At 43.6% G+C, this 19,623-nt stretch overlaps 1 protein-coding gene across 4 annotated transcripts in view; it reads right to left on the minus strand.

The window, feature by feature from the left end:
* LOC6497901 (putative neural-cadherin 2) overlaps positions 1-19,623 on the minus strand; it is a 114,230-nt gene that overhangs the window by 38,305 nt on the left and 56,302 nt on the right. Inside the window, exons 1-2 of one of the 4 annotated variants that reach the window (XM_001961649.4) lie at positions 17,068-17,236; positions 1,296-1,806 (exon numbers count right to left, since the gene is read on the minus strand). The exons of 1 other annotated variant lie outside the window; for it this stretch is intronic. In XM_001961649.4, the coding sequence (XP_001961685.2) occupies positions 1,296-1,347 (52 nt within the window). In that variant the 5' untranslated portion in view covers positions 1,348-1,806; positions 17,068-17,236. Of the gene's footprint in view, positions 1-1,295; positions 1,807-17,034; positions 17,237-19,623 lie in introns of those variants that run through there. 2 more of the 4 variants (XM_014906388.3, XM_014906390.3) reach the window with 2 other exon arrangements.

The raw sequence follows: 19,623 nt of genomic DNA on the forward strand, positions 1-19,623 counted from the left end.
ATGGCAGCTCGAATTTTTTGGGGCCTTTGGTGGAGCCTCTGTTCTGAAATTTCAATTAAAACCCGGCCCGGTCCGAGGGCGCGGATTATTTGTATTCATTAGCCAGTCAGCCAATGATGATGATCATCGTTACCAACATCCGATGCCGGAAGTGACCTGCACTTCAACTTTATCCCCCGCTCCCTGATTACCGCTCACCACACGGCTTTTGAACGAGTTAACCAACAAACAAAAAAAAATTGTTAATTAAACTTATGAAATGTTTAGAAGGGGATTTCGTTTTTGTGATTTTTTTCTTCTTGTTTATTGAGCGCATTGCGAGAGGCATTAAAATTTCTGCGAGTTTCCTTTCAGCCCGGCTAATTAAAAAGTGTCCGCGGACAGTGACGGGGCGGCCAACAACAAAACAAAATAATCCGGAATAAAAAAGGAGGCGAGACAGTATGGTGGCCCGGTATAAAAAACACGAAAATATGGCGCTATTCTCTCGACGGCAGTGTCGTTGATGAGTTGACAAATATTTTGTCAGTCATAATGAGTTCGGGCAAGACAAGGTGAAGCGGAGACCTTGTTTATGAGCCTCGTTCTCATTAACAACAGGCAGCCGAGAGCCGACGGTCCGCTGGCGTGTTAATTACGACCTACATCCGCCACGGGGATGGTCGGTCAAAGGGTGGAGGTGGTGGTCTGGTGGTGGCCACCCCCATACCGAAAGCCGCAATTAAAAAGATTGTTCACGTGGAAATTGCGCTTTTATCAGTTCAGCCATGATGCGTATACGCCATGTGTGCAGTGACAGGGAAGCAGAAACGGAGAGTCATGCTAATCAGAAATTAATTTAAAGTTGCCGCGGGTAAAAACTCAAGTAATTAAAGGAAATCTGCATTATAACTCAAAGCTAAATAAAAGTGTATATTTTTCTAGGCAGCAACTGATTTATTTATCCTGTATTTTTTTCATTATTTCACTAGAAAGCCCCGGGAAATATGATTGCATATTTAAAATGCAGCATGGGAAGCCGGAAAACCACGCGCGGAGAAACACAAGCCCCCGAGGCGTCGTTAGTAAAGATCCCTCACGTACACACGTGCAGTCTCTGATTCTCCAGGACCTTTACCTTTTCCTTTCAGCCAGTCCCCAGTCCACGAATTACACTTCATGAAATTTTCACAAGACCATTACATAAACATAAAGACGCTGTGGAGGGAAGGTAAATAATCATATGCACAGCCAGGCAGCTAGTTCATTACACCACGCACACATTACAGGGTGCACAAATGGCCGTACACACTTACCCAAATAGGTGCTATTTGTCAAAACCCAAAAGATTTTTAATGGATCGACCATAACTACGCAGGAGGAGGCAAAGCGAGGCGGTGAGTTTGGATTTTAGTTCGAGTTTGAGCTTCTGTCTGTGCGGCGGAAAGGCAATTCCTGCGGCAGCAAAAGAACAAACTTTGGCGGAGAGTCGCGAAGCAATTAATTTGCGTTCGTAGTCCAGAGATTCGTGGTCCGCGACACCTCGCTGCTACTTCCGACTCCTGGGTTTTTGCCGCTGAGTGATTAAAATGATAAGTCGGACCGATTCCACTGCCAGCTGCTGGGTTTCCTGTTGCCTTTGTTGATTTGCACTATTTTAAATGAGTTGCTGGTGCAGCGGCTCCGGCTGCCTTCGCCCTTGAGGTATTTTTGCAATTTGCGCTGCTGCTGTGCACTTTTGTGGCGTTTGCATAAATCACAGCACAGCGAGTTTCTCATAGTAGATGGCATTAATATTTCGCGCACAACTCAAGCTATCATTTTGCACTAAAAAATATACGTTATTTGAATTTAACTTTCACTTGGCGCACTGAACAACCTTGAACATACAACGCGAATAAATTTTCACTTTCAGTTTGTGTTTGAGTTTTTCATTATTTTTAAGCGGGTTTCCCGAAGCTTTTTGCTTGGTAATTTAACTTTTTTCGTCCTTGTCTTGCGGCAGGGTAATCACAATTTTCGGTTTATTTATGTCAGCAACAATGTCGAGCACACACACATAGTTTCCGGCACATTATCCCTGTTGCCAGAGTAATCTGTGGCCATTAAAAACTTATGGCATTGTCGAAAACTCTAAGCATGCTTTTCTCATTTTGGCCACTTAATTAGGTTTTGTTAAACAAAGTTTAGTTTCCACTTAATGTGCCCGAGCAACTTTATAATGATTGACGTGATTGGATCAACTATAAATAGAGTTATGCTCTCCCACAAAATATATTTGGTTGTCACCAGAACTATCAGAAGCAGAACGTCTCTTCCCAACATTTTCTTACAGTGCCTCAACCCATTTGTTATGCAGATACAGCCAAGGCTCTGCTCTAGTTTTGAGTGAGCCCCCGGCAAGGTAGGCCCAAATCTTGGCAATTAGATGCCGAAATCGCCTTGGAAATTCTCAACCGTTGGACAAACAGCTAGGACCGTTTGCATCGGAGCCTGCCAAACAAAGGCCCGTCGCAGCCGGGCCAATTAACGCAGCTAAAGCCTAAGGAAAACCCAGCCCAGGGATATCCTCCGTCCTGGCCACAGCCTTGACCTTTATCCGCGGGCGTGGACAGGCCCTAAATATTTAATTGTTTATCCTCGAAGGGGTAAGGGGTAATGGCAGCTCCGCCCCTCAAAATATACTTTAACAATTTGGCCCTCTTGGGAAGAGACTTTTAATGGACAGCTGGCTCAAGGGGCCGACGGGGAGGGAGGGCACTTTGCGTTACCAGGGCGATTAAAGCCAAGGAAAAGTAATTAGTGACTCAATTGCTTGGCTCTGGCGCTGAGTGCCGCATACAAATGGCCTGCTTTGGACTTTGATGGGTTATTGGTGGTTTTGTCATAAGCCCGTAAGCCGGCACAAGATGGCCAAATCAATTGCCAGCCAACTGGGCTCCTTAAATATGAATAAAAAGTAAGCACACACTGAAAGCAATCACTTTGTTCCAAAATGTAGAGGTCTTTGAAAGTGCGAAGAGATGAAAGCATTGATGATTTATTTAGGATTATGAAACGTAGATTATTACTCAAGTGACTGTACTTAAGTATTTCTTCCAGTGATTTTGGCTAAAAGAATGCGGATCGAGGTCAGGGAAATTAGCGTCAGGCTGGCCCGGCTTTAAGTCATTTTGCCAGCTCTATAATCCTCGTTTACGCAATTTATGCAAATTTATGCAAGTCCCTGTTCAAACGGCAGCTGCTGCCTTGCATCGACTAACTCGGGGCAATGGATGGAAAATTTAAGTCGGCAAACAAGGATTTTTTGCTGTTGTCGGGCTGTCTGTCTCTCGCTCCTTTGCCTGCCAAAAAGTTAAACATGCTCATTTCTTAACTTTACTTTGAGCTTGCCACAAAAAAAAGAAGCAGAAAGGAAAAATAGCAGCCCCAAGAAAAGCCTCAATGCAGCACAAATTTTGAAATTGCACTTTTCCGGCTCGAGATGAAGTCGGACGCGGCAGAAGGCAGAAAAAAACGAGTCGGAGGAAGTGGGTTGGAGGAAAACTGTTGCCCAGCCCCGGCGGAAATACAAAAGCATAAACTTTCCGGCCAAAACTAACCGCAGCGGATGAGGGGGTGTGGCGCGGAGTAGAGTGTCCCGGGCCGACATTTGAAAGCGCCAAAATATAAAGCGCAAAATGTGGCGGAAGTTTAATGAATATAAACTTGGCCGATCCTACCCACAAGCTGGCTCAAAGGCAAGGTACCAGTAGCGGGCGGAGCGAAGGCGAAACAAGCCAAGTAAATTAGCCGGGCTTACTTGCAAGAAAGTGGCAGGGAGAGGAAAGAAAGAAATGTGATATCTACAAATGGAACTGGAATGACAAGTTTATGAGAGCCACAGGAAATCAACTCGTTTATTTATGGAAGAAGCGCTCCACTTGCAGGACCACCTGTGGTGAGCCATGGAGAGGCTGACAGGAGAACTTAAGCGTTTTGAGTTAGCCCAGTGGCTTAAATTCCAGCTTCGTTTCCGTGAGCTGCAGTGGCAGTGGATAGCCAGAGGAACTCCAAAGTGCCTTTCCTTGTTCGGAAATTGAAAACTTTCGCATACAATTAAGTATATCTGTGCGGCGCTTTGGGACTATCTGAGGAATTAGCAGATAAAACTCAAGTCTCTAAGCGCCCTGCGTTCTGGGAATCCTCTTATTGTAGCTGCTGTTTTTTTTTATGCTTCTTGTGTTTTTTAACAACTGGTAGTTGTTCCTGTTTTTGTCGGACGCCGTGTTGGCTGTTGCCTGAACAAATGGCAAAAGTTTTCGCTTTGTTTTCACAATTGTTGACGTGCAATTCAAATGAGTTAACAACGCAAAAAGTGAGTGACCCACATAGCCGGCCAAAGCCAACATCTGGCGAACCAAACACAAAATAATAAAAAACATAAAAGGCTATATAAAAAATAAAGGGAGAAAAAATCTATATGGGAAACATGAAAAACTTCAAGTTGTAAAAACAGAGAAGCCAGGAACAAGCAGGCAACATATGCATGTCCTTATTGTTGTTGCTTGTTCACAGTTGCAGAACAACAAAGTGGATAAAGGCGCAGGCACACTGGGGGCTGGGAAAAGGCGGGGGGGAAACAATTATAGCCAGCATTTCCGGGAAACCAAGCAGATTGCCTGTTGCCTGTTTCAGAAAAGCAGGAGCTGCCTTCCACTCAACACTGCAGCGCGAAATGTTTGCAGGCTTCCAGTTAAATCTTCAACAAAATTGCATCCTAAGAGCAACTTAGCAAACGCATCAAAAGCGCTTAACAATTCAATTAGCGAGACATTGTAGGACGGATGAGCAGGAGAAGCCCAGGGAGCCCAGGGAGCCCAGGGAGCCCAGAAGCCAGGACGGAGTGGGAAAGCTACGTGCCTGGCAACGTGAAAAGTCTCCAGTTTCCCGACTTTGGATTACAGCACAAAAATGGAACTTGAGCTCGAGTTCCCGCGGTTGCCAAACAAATGAAGCACCAAATATGCGCTCCCGAAATAATCAATCGTGCCTCAGGAAACTTCAACTTGAACTGAAATAAAGTGCAATTAATTACGGAAGAGTTTGTTTTTTCTTTGGCTAAAGTTTTAAGCTATAAGTTACTCGGGGAGATTGAACAGTGGGGCTAACATAATTGACCAATTTGCAGTAAAAGTTTTCAAAAAGCAAATAAAAATGTTTTGACTTCTTGCTAAATATAATTATTTCAATATCCCTTAAATATAGCTATAAGTTATAGTTAAATCTGGTATAATATCCCGGCCAACACTGTCTAGCATTCATTTGAGATTTTGAGCTGCAGCTGAAGACATCCGACCGCAGGGAACAGGCACCAGAAACTCTTGTTGAAATTGTTATCCTGCTGAAGGCAGGAAGGCTGCAAGGATGGCAGCCTAGAAGCAGTTGGCATAAACAATTCTCGGGCTTAAAAGATTTGGCTCTCATACCTTCGTCAGAGGATCCTTGCTGAAAGCTCCAAATTGCAACAGAGTCGAGAGCTTACTGTGCTAATTTCTCCTAAACTCTTGTGGCAACTCGATAGTAAATGAGTTTTGAAATTTGACCTTTTAGCTACGACACTTTTATAAATTGGTAGTTTGGTACAACAAAAAGCATATCAGTCCCCTTTAAGGTTAATTTAAAACGGCCCTAATGCGCAATCCATCGATTTCCAAGGAAACATACGGCGGCGACTGGGTATTGTGTTGCAATTGCTATAGTGACCCATAATCGTCTTATTATATAGATACGGGGATACACTATTGCGGCAGACGTGTCAAGTTGTCATGGAGACACAACAATCGACAGGCGGGATTGCGGCACATTTACTAATAAAATAAAATACTGAAAAGGTTCCAATACGGCTCTCTATGTACTTTGGCCTGGGTGGGGGGCAGGACAGGGCGTGGCACTTGAACGACCAAACAACTAACCGCAAGTGGAAGCCACAGACAAATAGAAAAGGAACAGAAACAGGACACTCGAGGGGCCTGAGGACCCCAGCTGCAAAGCTGGAAGTGAGAAAATAACATTTTAGCTTTTGTTGGCTCGTGACAGGCTCACAGGATTCTCCGCCAGTGCTGGGCCACTTTCATCTGCCTGTCCGATGTCAGTCAGCAGGACTCTTGTTGCTCCTGTCTGCGACTCACACATTTTTATATAAATATATATTCCCTTTCTGGAATGCGACGTGCTTTTCGGCGTCGAGTATTTATCGTGCTTTTATTATGTCAACATTTCGTTTTTGGCCAAATGAAAATAAATTCAAATGATTTATTTACGAGCATTTGATTTATTTGATTTTCAGCATTTGCTTTTTTCCTCAGCCGATTTGGACCTTTTCTCCTGTCGTACTGCCGTACTGCTGTCCTGCCGTACTGTCGTACTGCAGTGTCGACCTCGGGTCGCCTCCTCGCACATGAAAATTGTATTGTATTTGTTCGGACTCGATTTCGGTGGCGTTGTTTGATGTGCCCCGGAATTTATTTTATGCGGAATGTTTATTTGATTTCCCACTTTTATATTTTCGTTTTTCGGCGGCAGTTAATAAAAATTGCAGTGCACCCCGCACTGTTTCCCCATTTTGGCACTCCGGCATTTTGATTTGGGCCCAATGCAGGCAAAATTGCTGAAAAAGTATGGAGTTTTTGGGTATGGAGGATTAGAGCGACGGCACGGCAGCAATGAAATTTATGCATGCACATGGAAAATTCAAAACAGGATTAAACGCATACGAAAAACTCTCCACTGAATGCATTTATGCCATGGTATGGAATATTAGAAAAAAATATTTTCGTTGCCCCAAGATCGAAAGTAAACGCGATGAAATATTCAGATAGAGGTATATATTTTCATCGAAACTTTATTTTCTCGCAGCAAATGTCTATTTTTTGTTAAACTTCCCATTTGGCAAACTTTCAAGGCCGGCATGTCAGGAAAGTTTCAATAAAATATCCCATCAATTTTCAACGCATTTATTGGCTCTATTTATTTGGCTTACTTTGCTTTGCTGAGGTCCCCTCAAAAAAAAAAAAAAAAACGAAGCAGAAACTTGAGTCGACTCGACTGGAAAAGTGACACAAGGCAAACGCCGAAGAAAAGTTTCAGTTCTATTTGCCCAGGACCCGAGAGCGGCAATTCTATTTGGTATTATTTATCTAATGGCATTTGTCGTGGGGCATAAAAATAAATAAATATATCTGGCCAGACCAGACGCGCGCCCTTCTCCCGAGTGTTTATGATATTTTGATTTTATTTCATATGAAAGTTTTGGGGAAAAGTTTCAGGCCCCACTCCTCGCCCATCCTCTCAACAGCCTGCATTGATAATAATGACGCGCCCCCTATAAGGACATGCCAGGACATTTTGTCATGTGACATAAACATTTTGTTCTCACGACTTTCGTTAGTTGCCGCAATTTTCTCGGCGATGAGGCGATGTGGCGATGCGGCGTTGGGCCTCGGCAATAAAAACGCCTCGGCTGGCACTTTTGTCCAAAAACTTTCTTTTATTAAGATTAAAAATGACAAAGGCGCAATATTAGGGCGAGTTCACGCACTTTGGCGGCCTGCTGATAAGCGTCAAAGGCACTCGACTCGGCTCGACGCGACTTCCCCCAAAAGACTTGGCCCCCAAACTCATTCTCGCATTGGCATTCGCATTCGCATTCAAGTGGGTGTCACGCATAAATTTCATAAATATAAGCCTCATTATTCCTGCTGGCTGCCGTTTTTGCGGCTTCAGCTATCAGCCACGCCCCCAAGCCCCCAAGCCCACACGCCCCACTGTGCGCTCAGCCCTTTGTCACGTGCCGGAAAAAGTTTTGTATGAGTAGTGTAACCTCGCACACGCACCGGCTTTGGCTCTGGAACTCATCTAAATGGCGGCAATTGTGCGGGTCTCGTGCGGAATTATTATTTTCCACTTGGAGATGAAAGTGGGAAGACACAAAATCGGTTATGCAAGGGGTCTTTAATACTCTAAAAATGTCTGAGGATATTCATTTTAATTAACAAAGATAAGGTGCAGAAGAAATTAAGACTAATATTTAATTTTTAGCCAATATCTGGGCCGGGTTCAGTGCTCTTGTGAAACCAATTTTCAGCCGCCCATCACTCAATTCCAAGATCGCACTCCTTGAAGGTCCTTGACATGCTCGGGACTTCCCTGGCAGCGCAAGATGCCCCGACAGCTAAAGTGACATCAATCAATGCGCCCAGCCACGCCCCTAATGCGTTCACAAACACACTCAAGCACTCACACACACACTCTGACACACACACTGACACGATTTCCCGTTATCAGCAACCGAGCATGTAATGCCGTTGCCAGAGCGCGTTTGCTGTTGTTTGCTCGTTATTTCAGCGCTTGAACTTGGACTGGAGCTGCAGCTCTACGTGGCGGGACCACGTGGCGTATGAGTGCTGGCTGGCAGGCAGGCAACGTCAATTGATTGACGACATGAACCCCGTCACAAAAATATATCTATACACGAAATTCCTGCAAAGCGAAAGCTGTGCGGGGAGTGTGGTGTGAGTGGGGGAGTCATGAAAAGTAAATCAATTATGGTGGAACAAAAGTTTCGCATTATATTGCCCTGACAAATTGCTGTTTGTTACCCGAGCAATCGAGCATTTGGATCATTAAAAAGTAAAAAGTTGCCGAGCCACAAAGGATTGTTGTGATATCGTGCTCGGCAAGGAAAACACAATAAATTCCACTTGGCTCTTCGGTACACTCTCAGCGTAATCTGCGCTGGAACATCAAATTGTTGTCGCAATGTAAACAAATTTTTTAATATATTCTCCGATAGGAAGAGATCAATAAGCCAGATACTCGACTACTTGGTCGGCCCACTCGCTCTCAACAGCCGAAAGCCTTTTTACGACCGGACCTTATTTTGCATTATGGCCCGCAGATTTATTTGCCTCGATTCTCGCTCTACAAAACTGTCCCATAAATATGCAAATTTAGCTCCCCCGGAAAGAAATACACAAATAATTCTCGCAAATACCAAAAGGAGTGGCGACTGTCAAAAGTATGGGGATAAATAAAAAACTGTAAACTCATAAAACTGCATTATTGGACACTTGAGAGAGATGAAGAGAAAGAGGCCAAGTGGGATTGAGTGGGGTCTGTGAGTGAATCACGACGAGGTCCTCCCAGGCGAGGTGAGGCGAAAAACCCGGCAACTAAACCAGACCGCAAATCACTTAAACTTGAGCGGAAACTCATTAGTTTCACTTGCAACTTTCCTTCTTATTCCCGCTGAATTTCCTAACCAGAACCACCAGAAAATGATTCAACTTAATGCACAACCATCTGGGCCAAGACGGATTCCCTTTGTAGCTGGTCTGCGAGGGCACAGAACTTTTCCGCCCAGTTGGCGAGTTGAAGACTCTCAAATCGATGGAAAATTAATCAGTTGGCAGCTGGACTACATTAAAGGCAGTCCTTGTAGCCATCTCCTCATACCAGAAGCAATTTACTCGGAATTCTGTGCAGTCTGTGTCCATGGAAAGCCAATTAATAGCCGTTTTATAGCCCAGAGATACAAGCTGTTGGCACTGAGGTGTTGTTATTGTCCTCGCCTTTAACTAAACTCACTTTTATTATTTTATTGGAGCAGCTCGCTTTCCGTTTTCCGCTTTTCCTCGTTTTATGGAGCAACTACAAGAACGTGCTTTCAGTTGCCAGCCTTCAGCTCTCTTCAGCGGCTTGCCAAGGCTAATATAACAAAGAATTTGTCTTGAGGACATGCCATCATTTGGGCCAATGATTACATTATGCGATAATGTAGCTCCATAAAAGGCTGCAGGGCGACAAACAGATAGTTCGGCAGGAGGGGCGCATACGGGCATCAGGAGGCGGATTGCCCGGCGGGGCGTGGCCATTCAGTTTGCCATAATAAGCTGTAAAAGTGACACATAAAGTTGACCTGATTTTGCCAGCACATTCCTTTCGCAGCGCATCCTTGTTGCTCCTGCTCCTGCTTCTGCTTCTACATCTGGAGCGGCGCCCCTTCGCCTTTGCTTAATCCAACTTTAAAATTATACACTAACGATTCTCACATACAGTTGGGAAATCGGTAGGGTGGGGCGGTCGGGTCGGGAAAAAGGGCGCCAACAGAGCAAGGATTAAGTTTGAAGCACTGAACCGTGCGGGCAACTAATGCAGGATCCTGTGCACTCGTCCTTGCACTGGCTACAGTCACACATTCCCCGGAAAAAGCGGACTAAAAACGCAGCTACTACACTGGAAATAATACTCCAAAAATGGAATCATTATTTTTAAAATAAGATTACTTTGTCGTTTCTAAACAATATTTTTTGTAGAGAAGAACTAAGTGAACTATTTTCTAAAACGTGTTACTTATATCCTAAATTTTTCTTCAGTGCTTTATTCCTTGTTTGGCTGAATGCGTTTTTATTCGCCTCCTAGCCCCGTCCACAGTCCATTTTCATGGTTTTTTCTCCGGAGAACATGGGTGTGTTTGGTTTTTGAGGGAAAAGTCCATTCCGGTCTTACGCCTTGGTTCCCCGCCGAAAAACAACGCATCCATGGTACAAAAAAATCCCAATTAAAAGTGGAAAAAGTTTGGAGCGGTAAACGCAGTTGACATCCACTTATTTGTAGCGAGTTGCCTTACGAGATTAGCGAAAATAAATAATCTCCAGGCGCTCAGTCATGTCCTGCGAGGCTTCGAGCATTTATTGGAATTTTTTAATTTTTTTCGCGAGCATCGTCTTGGAGTAAAATAAAAAATGTGGCCGGCATTTGTCAGCCAGTTTATGAAATCGCCTGAGGGCTGAGCGTGCAGTGCTAATTAAATTTATAAGAATTAATTTGCCAGCAATTTGCGTAGCAAGATAAAAGTGCCAAACCGTTGCCAGCGGCAGCAACCGACGAAAAAAAGATGAAATAATAAAAATAGAAAAACAAAGGGAGAGAACGACTGTGATGCCAGTAATAAAGTATGGCAGAAACTGACTTAATTAGCCGAGAGTCGCGTTCGGGGTCCTCTTCCGGCCGTCCCCCTAGTACATTTTCGCATCTTCCGCCCTCGAAAAAGTTGCAGAGCTTGCAGTTTTAAAGAGCTGGGAGTCCAACAAGTTGGACCCAGAGCTGTGACAATAATTTGAACATGTCTCAAGTTGATCATTAGCATATTTCATAGGCTGGCAGGCAGGCAGGCTAGTGGGGAGGCGGGCTCACGCCTAAACAGGGCTAACGGCACTATTTTCCCAACTGGCTTTTCCTTTTGCTCGTTTTGCCTTTTTTCCTGTCAAGTCGGTGGAAACCTCCTTGCAGCTGCTCCTGCCGCACTTCGACATCTTTGACGCGCCAAAAATGCACTCAGCCGCATGACCCATTTCCCAGCTTTCCCACCTAGCCCCCGCCCTGATCCGCTTTCCCCCCCGGCTTTTCCAAGTCCACAAAAAATGAGCCGTTGTTGCTGTCGCATTTTCTCTGCTACTACTTTTGATATTTCCCGAGGATGCATTTTTAGTTTGGGTGCCCTGGCCCTGGCTGGGCTCCGCCAGGATAACAGAACCTGCTCTGTAGTTGCCGTAAAATGATTTGATGAACGAGTCCGGGGCACCATTTGAGATTGCCTCAAGGCGGTGTACTTTTAGGGTAGCGGAGTGTGTTTTGAAAAACTTCCTACAAGTTATACTCGTACCCGTAAGCTTGGAAATTTTATTTCCAGCCGGTTTAAAGCCAGCTTTTAGCTTTTCAGTTCGGGAAACAGAAAACTTGCTAAGAATGGGTCCGTAAGTACACAAGATTATTGGTAAGAAGTTGGTCAAAGTTGAAGAGGCCACTGGGGTGGCCGGAGTTAAAGAGCGAAAAAGCTTGAAGACATCAGAAACAATTGAAAATCGTTAGCAGCTTAGGGGATTTGAAATTATTAAGCTTCAGTTTGTGCGATTAACTCGCTAAATACTTATCATTCATTCATTAGAGATCATCATTTAAGAGATTTTTTCTTTGCCCCTAAGATACTTAATAACCTTTAAGAAGTTACCAACAAAAATATATACTACTGGCCATCAGGTCAATTAACATTTGGCGAAATCTCGTCACGTTTTATTTTGCTTATGAAGCATAACAAAGCCCGTCACGTTTTATTTGTCCTGCTCTGCGGTCCCAGTAAGGATACACAGTCCTGCTGGATGTCTCGTTTTATTTCCAAATAATATTTTCTTTATTTGCCGTGTTAATAAACTTGAACTAAAGTGGTGGAAGGTGGATGGGATGCTCTCGGCTCTTCGGATCCTGTTTACCACGCCCTCAATGCACATGCACAGCGTCCTTTCGGGGCAGTTGACCCAGCGGGGCAGCTGTGTGTGTCCAGTCCAGGACCTCGACTCCAGTCCAGCCGAGTCCCTTACGTTTGAATGCTTGGCTCACCTCTCGTATTCGCTATTCACTTCGTGTTTGCCCGCCCCCCGGCCTGGTAACATACCAATTAATTTTTATTTATTTTAATGCCGCCCGTTGGCCCGTACTCCTGTTTCCTGTTATCCTGAAAGGCACATCACGGCACCGCTTTTCAGCAACGAGTTCCACTTTGGCTGTTTCTGTTACAAATTTATGCATTACTTGCATTTTATTGACCCAGTTGCCCCGTTTCCTCTTTAGTTTCTCCTATTTGTGTTCCACGACGACAACGAGCGAAATGTTGAAATTAAATTTTATTTTGGCAACTTTATTTTTAGGGTTCGCCGGAAAACAAAGTAAGCAATTTCTGCCATGGCATTATACACGTTGTAGGTTACACCGAAAAAGTTTCATTTGCCTTTCCTGCTTGACTTTTTTTGCGAATATTTGCCATAGCTGTTTGAGCAAAGTTCAGTGGCAAAGTTTCAACAACAACGAAAAGTTAAGCAACTTTTAAAATCTTTAAGCAATCCTTTTTTTTGCGCCCGGGTATTACAATTTGAATAGCTTAAATCGGGCTATGAAAATTGAACAGATCTGGTTGCCAGCTTCTTAACACCCCCTTCGCCCTTTCCCAGTGGCTTGGTTAGTTAATTACAAATTCATTTTAAACGTTGCTGTTGGTAACAGACAGGTGGTAACTGATTGGCGGACAGGCAGTGGGGGGACGGTGGTTTGGCTGGAATTCGGTATCTTCTGACGGGGTGGGGTTGCCGAAAATGCATACCCCGGCCAGGCAGTCTCCGATATTCACAGACAAGTTGCAAATTTGGGGGGGACCAGGACCAGGGCCTTGGCCGGCAGGTGCTTGAAGCCAAAGCAAAGCGTTCGTGTGGCAAAAAATAACTTGGCCGAAGTTATAAAGTTTACACATTTTCTGGCGGTTCAGTGGGCGGAAACAGCCACGAGGCGGGCCGGGGCGTTGAAAATTTGGGCGTGACGTGGCGGATGTTTTACGCCTGAAGTGTACTCGAAGTGGGCGTGGTTATTTAATTAGACTGTTCTTGTCGCTGCCACAGTGAGTTTCATTAAACTGTTGACACGGCTTCGCTGGATCTCGTTTATTTGCTCGACCTAAGCATTTCTGAATAAATTAGCTGTTTCCGAGTGAAAAGTAAACTTCCCAGAACCCACACATGTCTAATGGAAGGATAATGAAAAATGCCAAAGACCGCGCTTTTATTGTTTTTGGGATAATTTAGGAAACTCCCCAGCACCCATCTAGGAAGCCTTTCCAAGGACATACAAGTTTTATGATTCAAAAAGTATTTTCATAGATGGTTCTGAGTAGAGGTTATTGTGGCGCCTTTCAAGTCCCTTGATGTTCTCAGACAAGCTACTTTCATTCTCTTTATTGCTTTAATTTTCACGGACGTTTTCCATTTTCCTCATTCTTGGCTTAAATTTAAGCCGATTTATTTCAACTGCAGTCGGAGAGTTGCAATTATTATTCATTAATATGCAAATTTCAGAGACACCAACGAAATAAATAGCGCGATGCGGACTATATGTGTGTTTTTGAGGAATTTATGGACTTTGTGGATGTCAATGTGTTGAAATTTGATAAAGACAAACGCGATTTGGTTTGTGCCAAATGCCCATTGAAATTGGTTCTAATGAACCGTGACCACCGACCACTTAATTTTGAATTGATTGGCGCCACCCGATCGAAACCATCGACCGCAAAATATATGGCATTCGATTGCCATTTCAGGCTGGACATTTTGGCATCTCATTTTGGCATTTTGGAATCTGCTGAGGTGTGAAGCCCCCAAATGTTATTGGGGCACGTTCGCGGATCGACTCGTGAGCAATTAGATGCAATAAATCACGCCGCTTATCTGGCTGCGAGCTGCGGGTCCCTGATTCGATTCCTTTGACTCTGATTTGGGGTCCTGCTCCCGATCCCGGTCCGGGACCTGGTCCTGGCGTGGTCCTAGGCCTTCTTGGAGGCGCTGGCACAAATTGCTCACATGGCTGCCTTTAGAACAAACAGGGGGGAAACACCCACACATTGTTGTTCGTAACAGACAGACATTTGGCGGAATTGCAGGCCCGCGGCTTTTGGCTGTGTAATGGCATGGTGGCTGCCACATCCCCAGGATATATGGCCAATTGTTGGCACAGCAGTGAGAGTTGCAACTATTTTATCTGTCGCCCAGACAGCGCCGGCGAATATAATAATTTTATTTTATGGCTGCACACTTCTGGGAAAAGCCGGAGACATAAATTGAGTTGGCGGAATGACTTGTTAAGCAAAAGTATCACTTAAAGTTTGTTCCAAGAAACTACTTTTGCCATCCTTACGTTTGTGGAGCAACTTCAAATATTATTTCAATACGAATACAATTCGGGCCAGAGATTGTCTCAATCAGGGGGGATTTATTGCTCTTCACTTTGGATTACAGCATGATTCTGCTGAAGACGAATTTTGTGCTCAAATTGCTTTCTTAACCTGGCTTAACATTCTGCGCCCGACTTCGATTCCATTACCCATTGCCCATTATCCAGACAATGCTGACACACGTACCCTAATCATAATGCCAGGCATCTCTTTTTATGTGATGGCATGTAAGGCTCAACCTCAACCTCAGCCCGGGGGCCACAAAAAGTAATGATACCACAAAGGACACACACCCCCGCCAACGGTGTGTGTTGTGTTTGGTGTGTCTGGTGTGGAGTGAAGACTCACTTACGGCAAATGAACCCCAGATGATAAATTAAGAGCGGCAAGCATTTGGCTGCACAGGGCCAGTGGAGCGGAAATGAAAGTTCGAGTGAAAACTTAGGTGTGAAACTACCGGGATTCGGTGTCACTCCAGAGTCCCTTTGAGGATTTTATTGCGAATTAAACGTGGCCTATGTACGACCGTTTAATTATGCAGAGCAAATGCAAAAATCGTGTCTACCCGCTCGGAACAGCTCAAATCAATTAGCCGGGCCAGGAAATGGGCGCAGAGCCAGAGGCAGGGGCCATCCGGTTGACGGCCTGATTTATGCAACTAATTAGCAAAATCATAATTTTCGGCCCCCAAACAAGTGAGTATTATTATTTTATTAAGTCACATATTATGCGATATGTGTGATTAGGGCAACCGGATAATAATAATGACGACAAGGGCTTAGGCTCACAATCCAGTCACTCGTCGACTGGCAGTGGCTGTGGCCCACTAATTATGCCATTGCATAAATCATATTATCTCTGTAAGCAGCCCATCCCGACCCGTCCTGCTCCATATATTTATGTATGCCCATAGTTTAGGGTTAGCTGGGTTTAAGGCCATCAGCCATAAATGTCAATTATGGCTCAGTTTTAGAGCTCCGACCCAGTTGAGCCGCACTTTGGCACAAGTGTTGATTGATAAATTGATTGATTGATGGCTAGTTTGATCGTTAGGCTCAGCATTTTTTCCACTTTGACTTGGCCCGCCCCTGCTGATGTCATAAATTGAGATTAATCATGTTTTTTGATAGACGTTATTGTTGTTTTTTGTTCGAGGATGGCACTTAAGCCGCTTAGCGTTTTCGGTTTTGTGGGCCAAGCGCGATGTTGTCGCTCCTGGTCCGACATTGTTGCTGCATTGTCGGTAATTGTTTGCATTTTGCGCACAATTTATTTTCTGTTTACTCTTCTGCAGTCATTTGAACGAGTTGGGTTTCGGCCCCAGGCCGATATGTTTGTCTTTCCCAGTTCATTATACTGGCAGGTAGAGTCCATTCTGCGGCGCAGAAATTCAATTCATCGGCCACCAAAGTCACTTTGACACAATAATGAAATACATTTTCAAACGAGTATCAATTAAACGAGTTAGGCGGAAAACATTTTCAACGAGTCTTTTATGGCTGCAGTTTAATTTTATTTATTTTCAAAATAGGTAAGCCTCATTTATATATTAAAGAAGGAAAATTAATTCACGGATTAAATATAATTCAACACCCTACGTTAAATTTAGCAAAAGAATTCTATTAATTTAATTTATAATTTCAGTTTTAATTTCCAAGTTCCAACCATAACATGGAGTTTAAAGTATTTTTTTGTAATTAGTTTTGCTGAAACTACAACTTTTAATTAAATTCTTTTTAAAGCACAAATGCTATTCCACACGAGTGCGCCACATTAGTTTTGCATTGCCAAGGGTATTACTTGGCGAATTCCTTGTCGAAACTTTTCACACCTTTTTGCAGCAGACCGGGCTTAATTAATTCACTGACATGCGTTTTTCTGTTGCGTGAACATTCTATGGATAGTTTGTCACCATGCGATGGCCATTTGGCAGTTAATTGATTACATATTCCATTATATTCCATTAATCATTGCGAGGGATCGCGAGTGCGGATTGGTTGAATATTAATTAAACTGGTATTTAAACGGCGCCACATTCTCAAACATCCTGGATATTTCAATTTAATTCCTTGCATTATTTATTTCGACTAAAATGATGGCCATTGAAATTTGTGCGTTATCAGCGGCGCGAATAAATTCTCGGCTATCATATCACATTAAAATAATTTATCTCCTTCGTTTGTTGTTGCAGCTGTTGTAGCTGTTGAGCGGCACAAGAGCCACTCGATGTTCGCCCACATCCTCACCATCACCATCACCAGACCAGAATTTACATTTACATTTACACTCGGGTGTAATTTTTCATGCACTCTGCCGCTCGGAAGACACACACACATATGCCCAATGTGGCACTCTAGCACTTGGCACACTCGGATGCCGAAAAACGCGCACTCCGCCGTCGACAACTGAAAATGTACTGACTGGGCCCGCCGATGGCTGCGATTCCATCGGGATGCTGGACTGTACAGTGGAGTCTCCTCTGTACAGCAGCCAGCGCTCGGCGGTAGCACTTACAGTGGCACTTACTGCTAACCCTAATATGATAACTGGCCAGGATTCAGTAGGTTAGTAGGTTGCCTGTTAGCCGGCTTTCACGAGGGAAATTCTCTCTTCGGAGTAGCTTGCCGGTAACTGTTAACAGTTAACAGGCATGCTCTGCGCTTGTGAGCCAGGCATTTTCCTGTTAACTCAACAAGTCAGAGTAATGGCTGAGTGCCCCGATAAGTAGGCAATCGTTTTTGAAAAGCGTGTTTCAAAGAATTTTATGAAAGGAAATAATATTTTTATTTAAAAGCTAAACAAACTAGTTACATAAATGTTATTTCAGCAATGAATTAAATATTTAAAATTAATACTTAGAGGTTATAAATTAAAATTAATTATAATCATTGTATAAATATAAAAGATAGAAGGTAAACTCTACAAGAATGACTATTTACATAGCTTACTGACCAGCTTAATCAAAGTTAACATTCTTACTTCTCTTACAAAACATATCTCTTAAAAGTCCTTTACACAGCTAACATTCTTAGAGCCCTATTCTCTTCTGCCTCTATACAGTTCGTTGAGCCTTAAACTCTCTTCGGCTGTTAAGATTTCGGCTAAGCTTAACATAAATCCAAAGCCAGGAAAAGTTAATTTAATTATTTATGTCTGACCTAAGCATATTGAAAAATGATCGCAAACTGTGAAGAATTTTCAATTAAGGCTGCAGCTGGCATTATTCACCGGAAATCGGGGCAAAGCCGGCAGTTAAAGCCTTAAAGGTTCGCTCGACTTGGAAAATGTCCCCATAACTCATCTCGTCGGTATGAGTACGGGGGTTCCTGGACTATGTATGTGGCAATGTGAACGTGTGTGTAACGATTGTTGCATAATTTAAGTGCCGCCCAGAAAAAATAAAACACCACGAACTGAAAAACAACAAACAAAAAAAAGTGGAAAGTTGGAAAATGATTTAAGCCGTTCCGGAGTCACTGGGCTTATATGTACGAATCTGTGTGGATGCCGGAGGGCTGACGGGTGGCCGTGTGTGAGTGCGTGTCCTTAAATGGGTGGCTGTGGCCATTACTTTGTATTTAATATAACAATGTTGTTGACGCCAGGACCAGAGTGTTCTGTTCGCTGCCTGTCACAGGAATTATCCCCTGGCCTACCCATCGCCCAGTTGAAAATTGAACCTCACTTTGCCATTTTCGGGGAAGTCAAAAGATTTCCCAAATGGTAAGCTACGTACTAAAGAGGGCTAAAGCTTATTTATATAAATTAAATGCTTTTCTTGTTTATTTTCCTAATAATGAATTGTGTTACTCACGGTTGAATAAATATGACAGACTGATTTTTCGCACTTACCTGTAAAAAAGAGAAACAAATACATTTTTAGTTAATTACCATATTTATGAAGAAAAATAAACTAATATGTTTAATATTTACACCTCACTGCACTTAAACAGAATTTCATTTGACTTTTTGCATTTTTCATTCATTTAAAAACTTTTCATATCTGTATAGACTATTATTTTCATGAAAAATAATCAAATTGTCCTTTTGCCTTCACATCAATAAACCATTAATAGAAGTTATGATTTATATTTTATTTCATTGCCATCCAAATGCCTCTGGAGTCGATTTGCCTTTGGAATTAAACAGGTTTTCCTGGGGCAACTACTCAACTTAATGCAGAACTAATGCCTGCTCTGGATAGCCCCGAAATCTGAACGCTCCCAGCGAAGCCATTAGATCCCAACAGAGACAATCATTTTGGATATCCCGACCAGCGAGCTGCCCGAGTTGGCAGGCGAAACCATTTGAAATACATTTCCGCCCGGCCCGGGATTTGTGGCCACAGCAGGTTTATCCTGGAAGTATGCAAAATATGCCTGTCTGCATATACTGCTGCCAGGCTAAACATCTTGAGTTACTCAAGACGCAGCAAAGTCCCCTCCACACCGCTCCCTAAACCGCACAAATGCATTACGCCTTGAAAATTCTGGGAAACTGTGTGCTTGTGCATCTTGACTAAATTCGCAGAAGAGAGCTGGCTAATATCAAACGGAAGTGCCAAACACAAGCGCATACAAAGATCCCGCCTCCAGCTCCGGGACTTCGCTCCGGGCATCCTTTCTAGGTTGGCAGCATCGCTTGCCCTGCACTTGGCTTCGGTTTCCGTACACATTTGAGAAATGCATGTGGAAAATGCCAGCCACTGACTGCATTTGTTACTGTTACCAGTTAGAGACTGCCACCTTCGGATGGGTTTACTACACTCAAAGGAAATGCTTTTGCTTGGAAGGACTTTGAGCTTCACTGGTAAGCTTTAAGCGCATTAAGGGAAG

Source organism: Drosophila ananassae, chromosome 3R (assembly GCF_017639315.1).
Source record: "Drosophila ananassae strain 14024-0371.13 chromosome 3R, ASM1763931v2, whole genome shotgun sequence".
Classification (NCBI taxonomy): domain Eukaryota; kingdom Metazoa; phylum Arthropoda; class Insecta; order Diptera; family Drosophilidae; genus Drosophila; species Drosophila ananassae.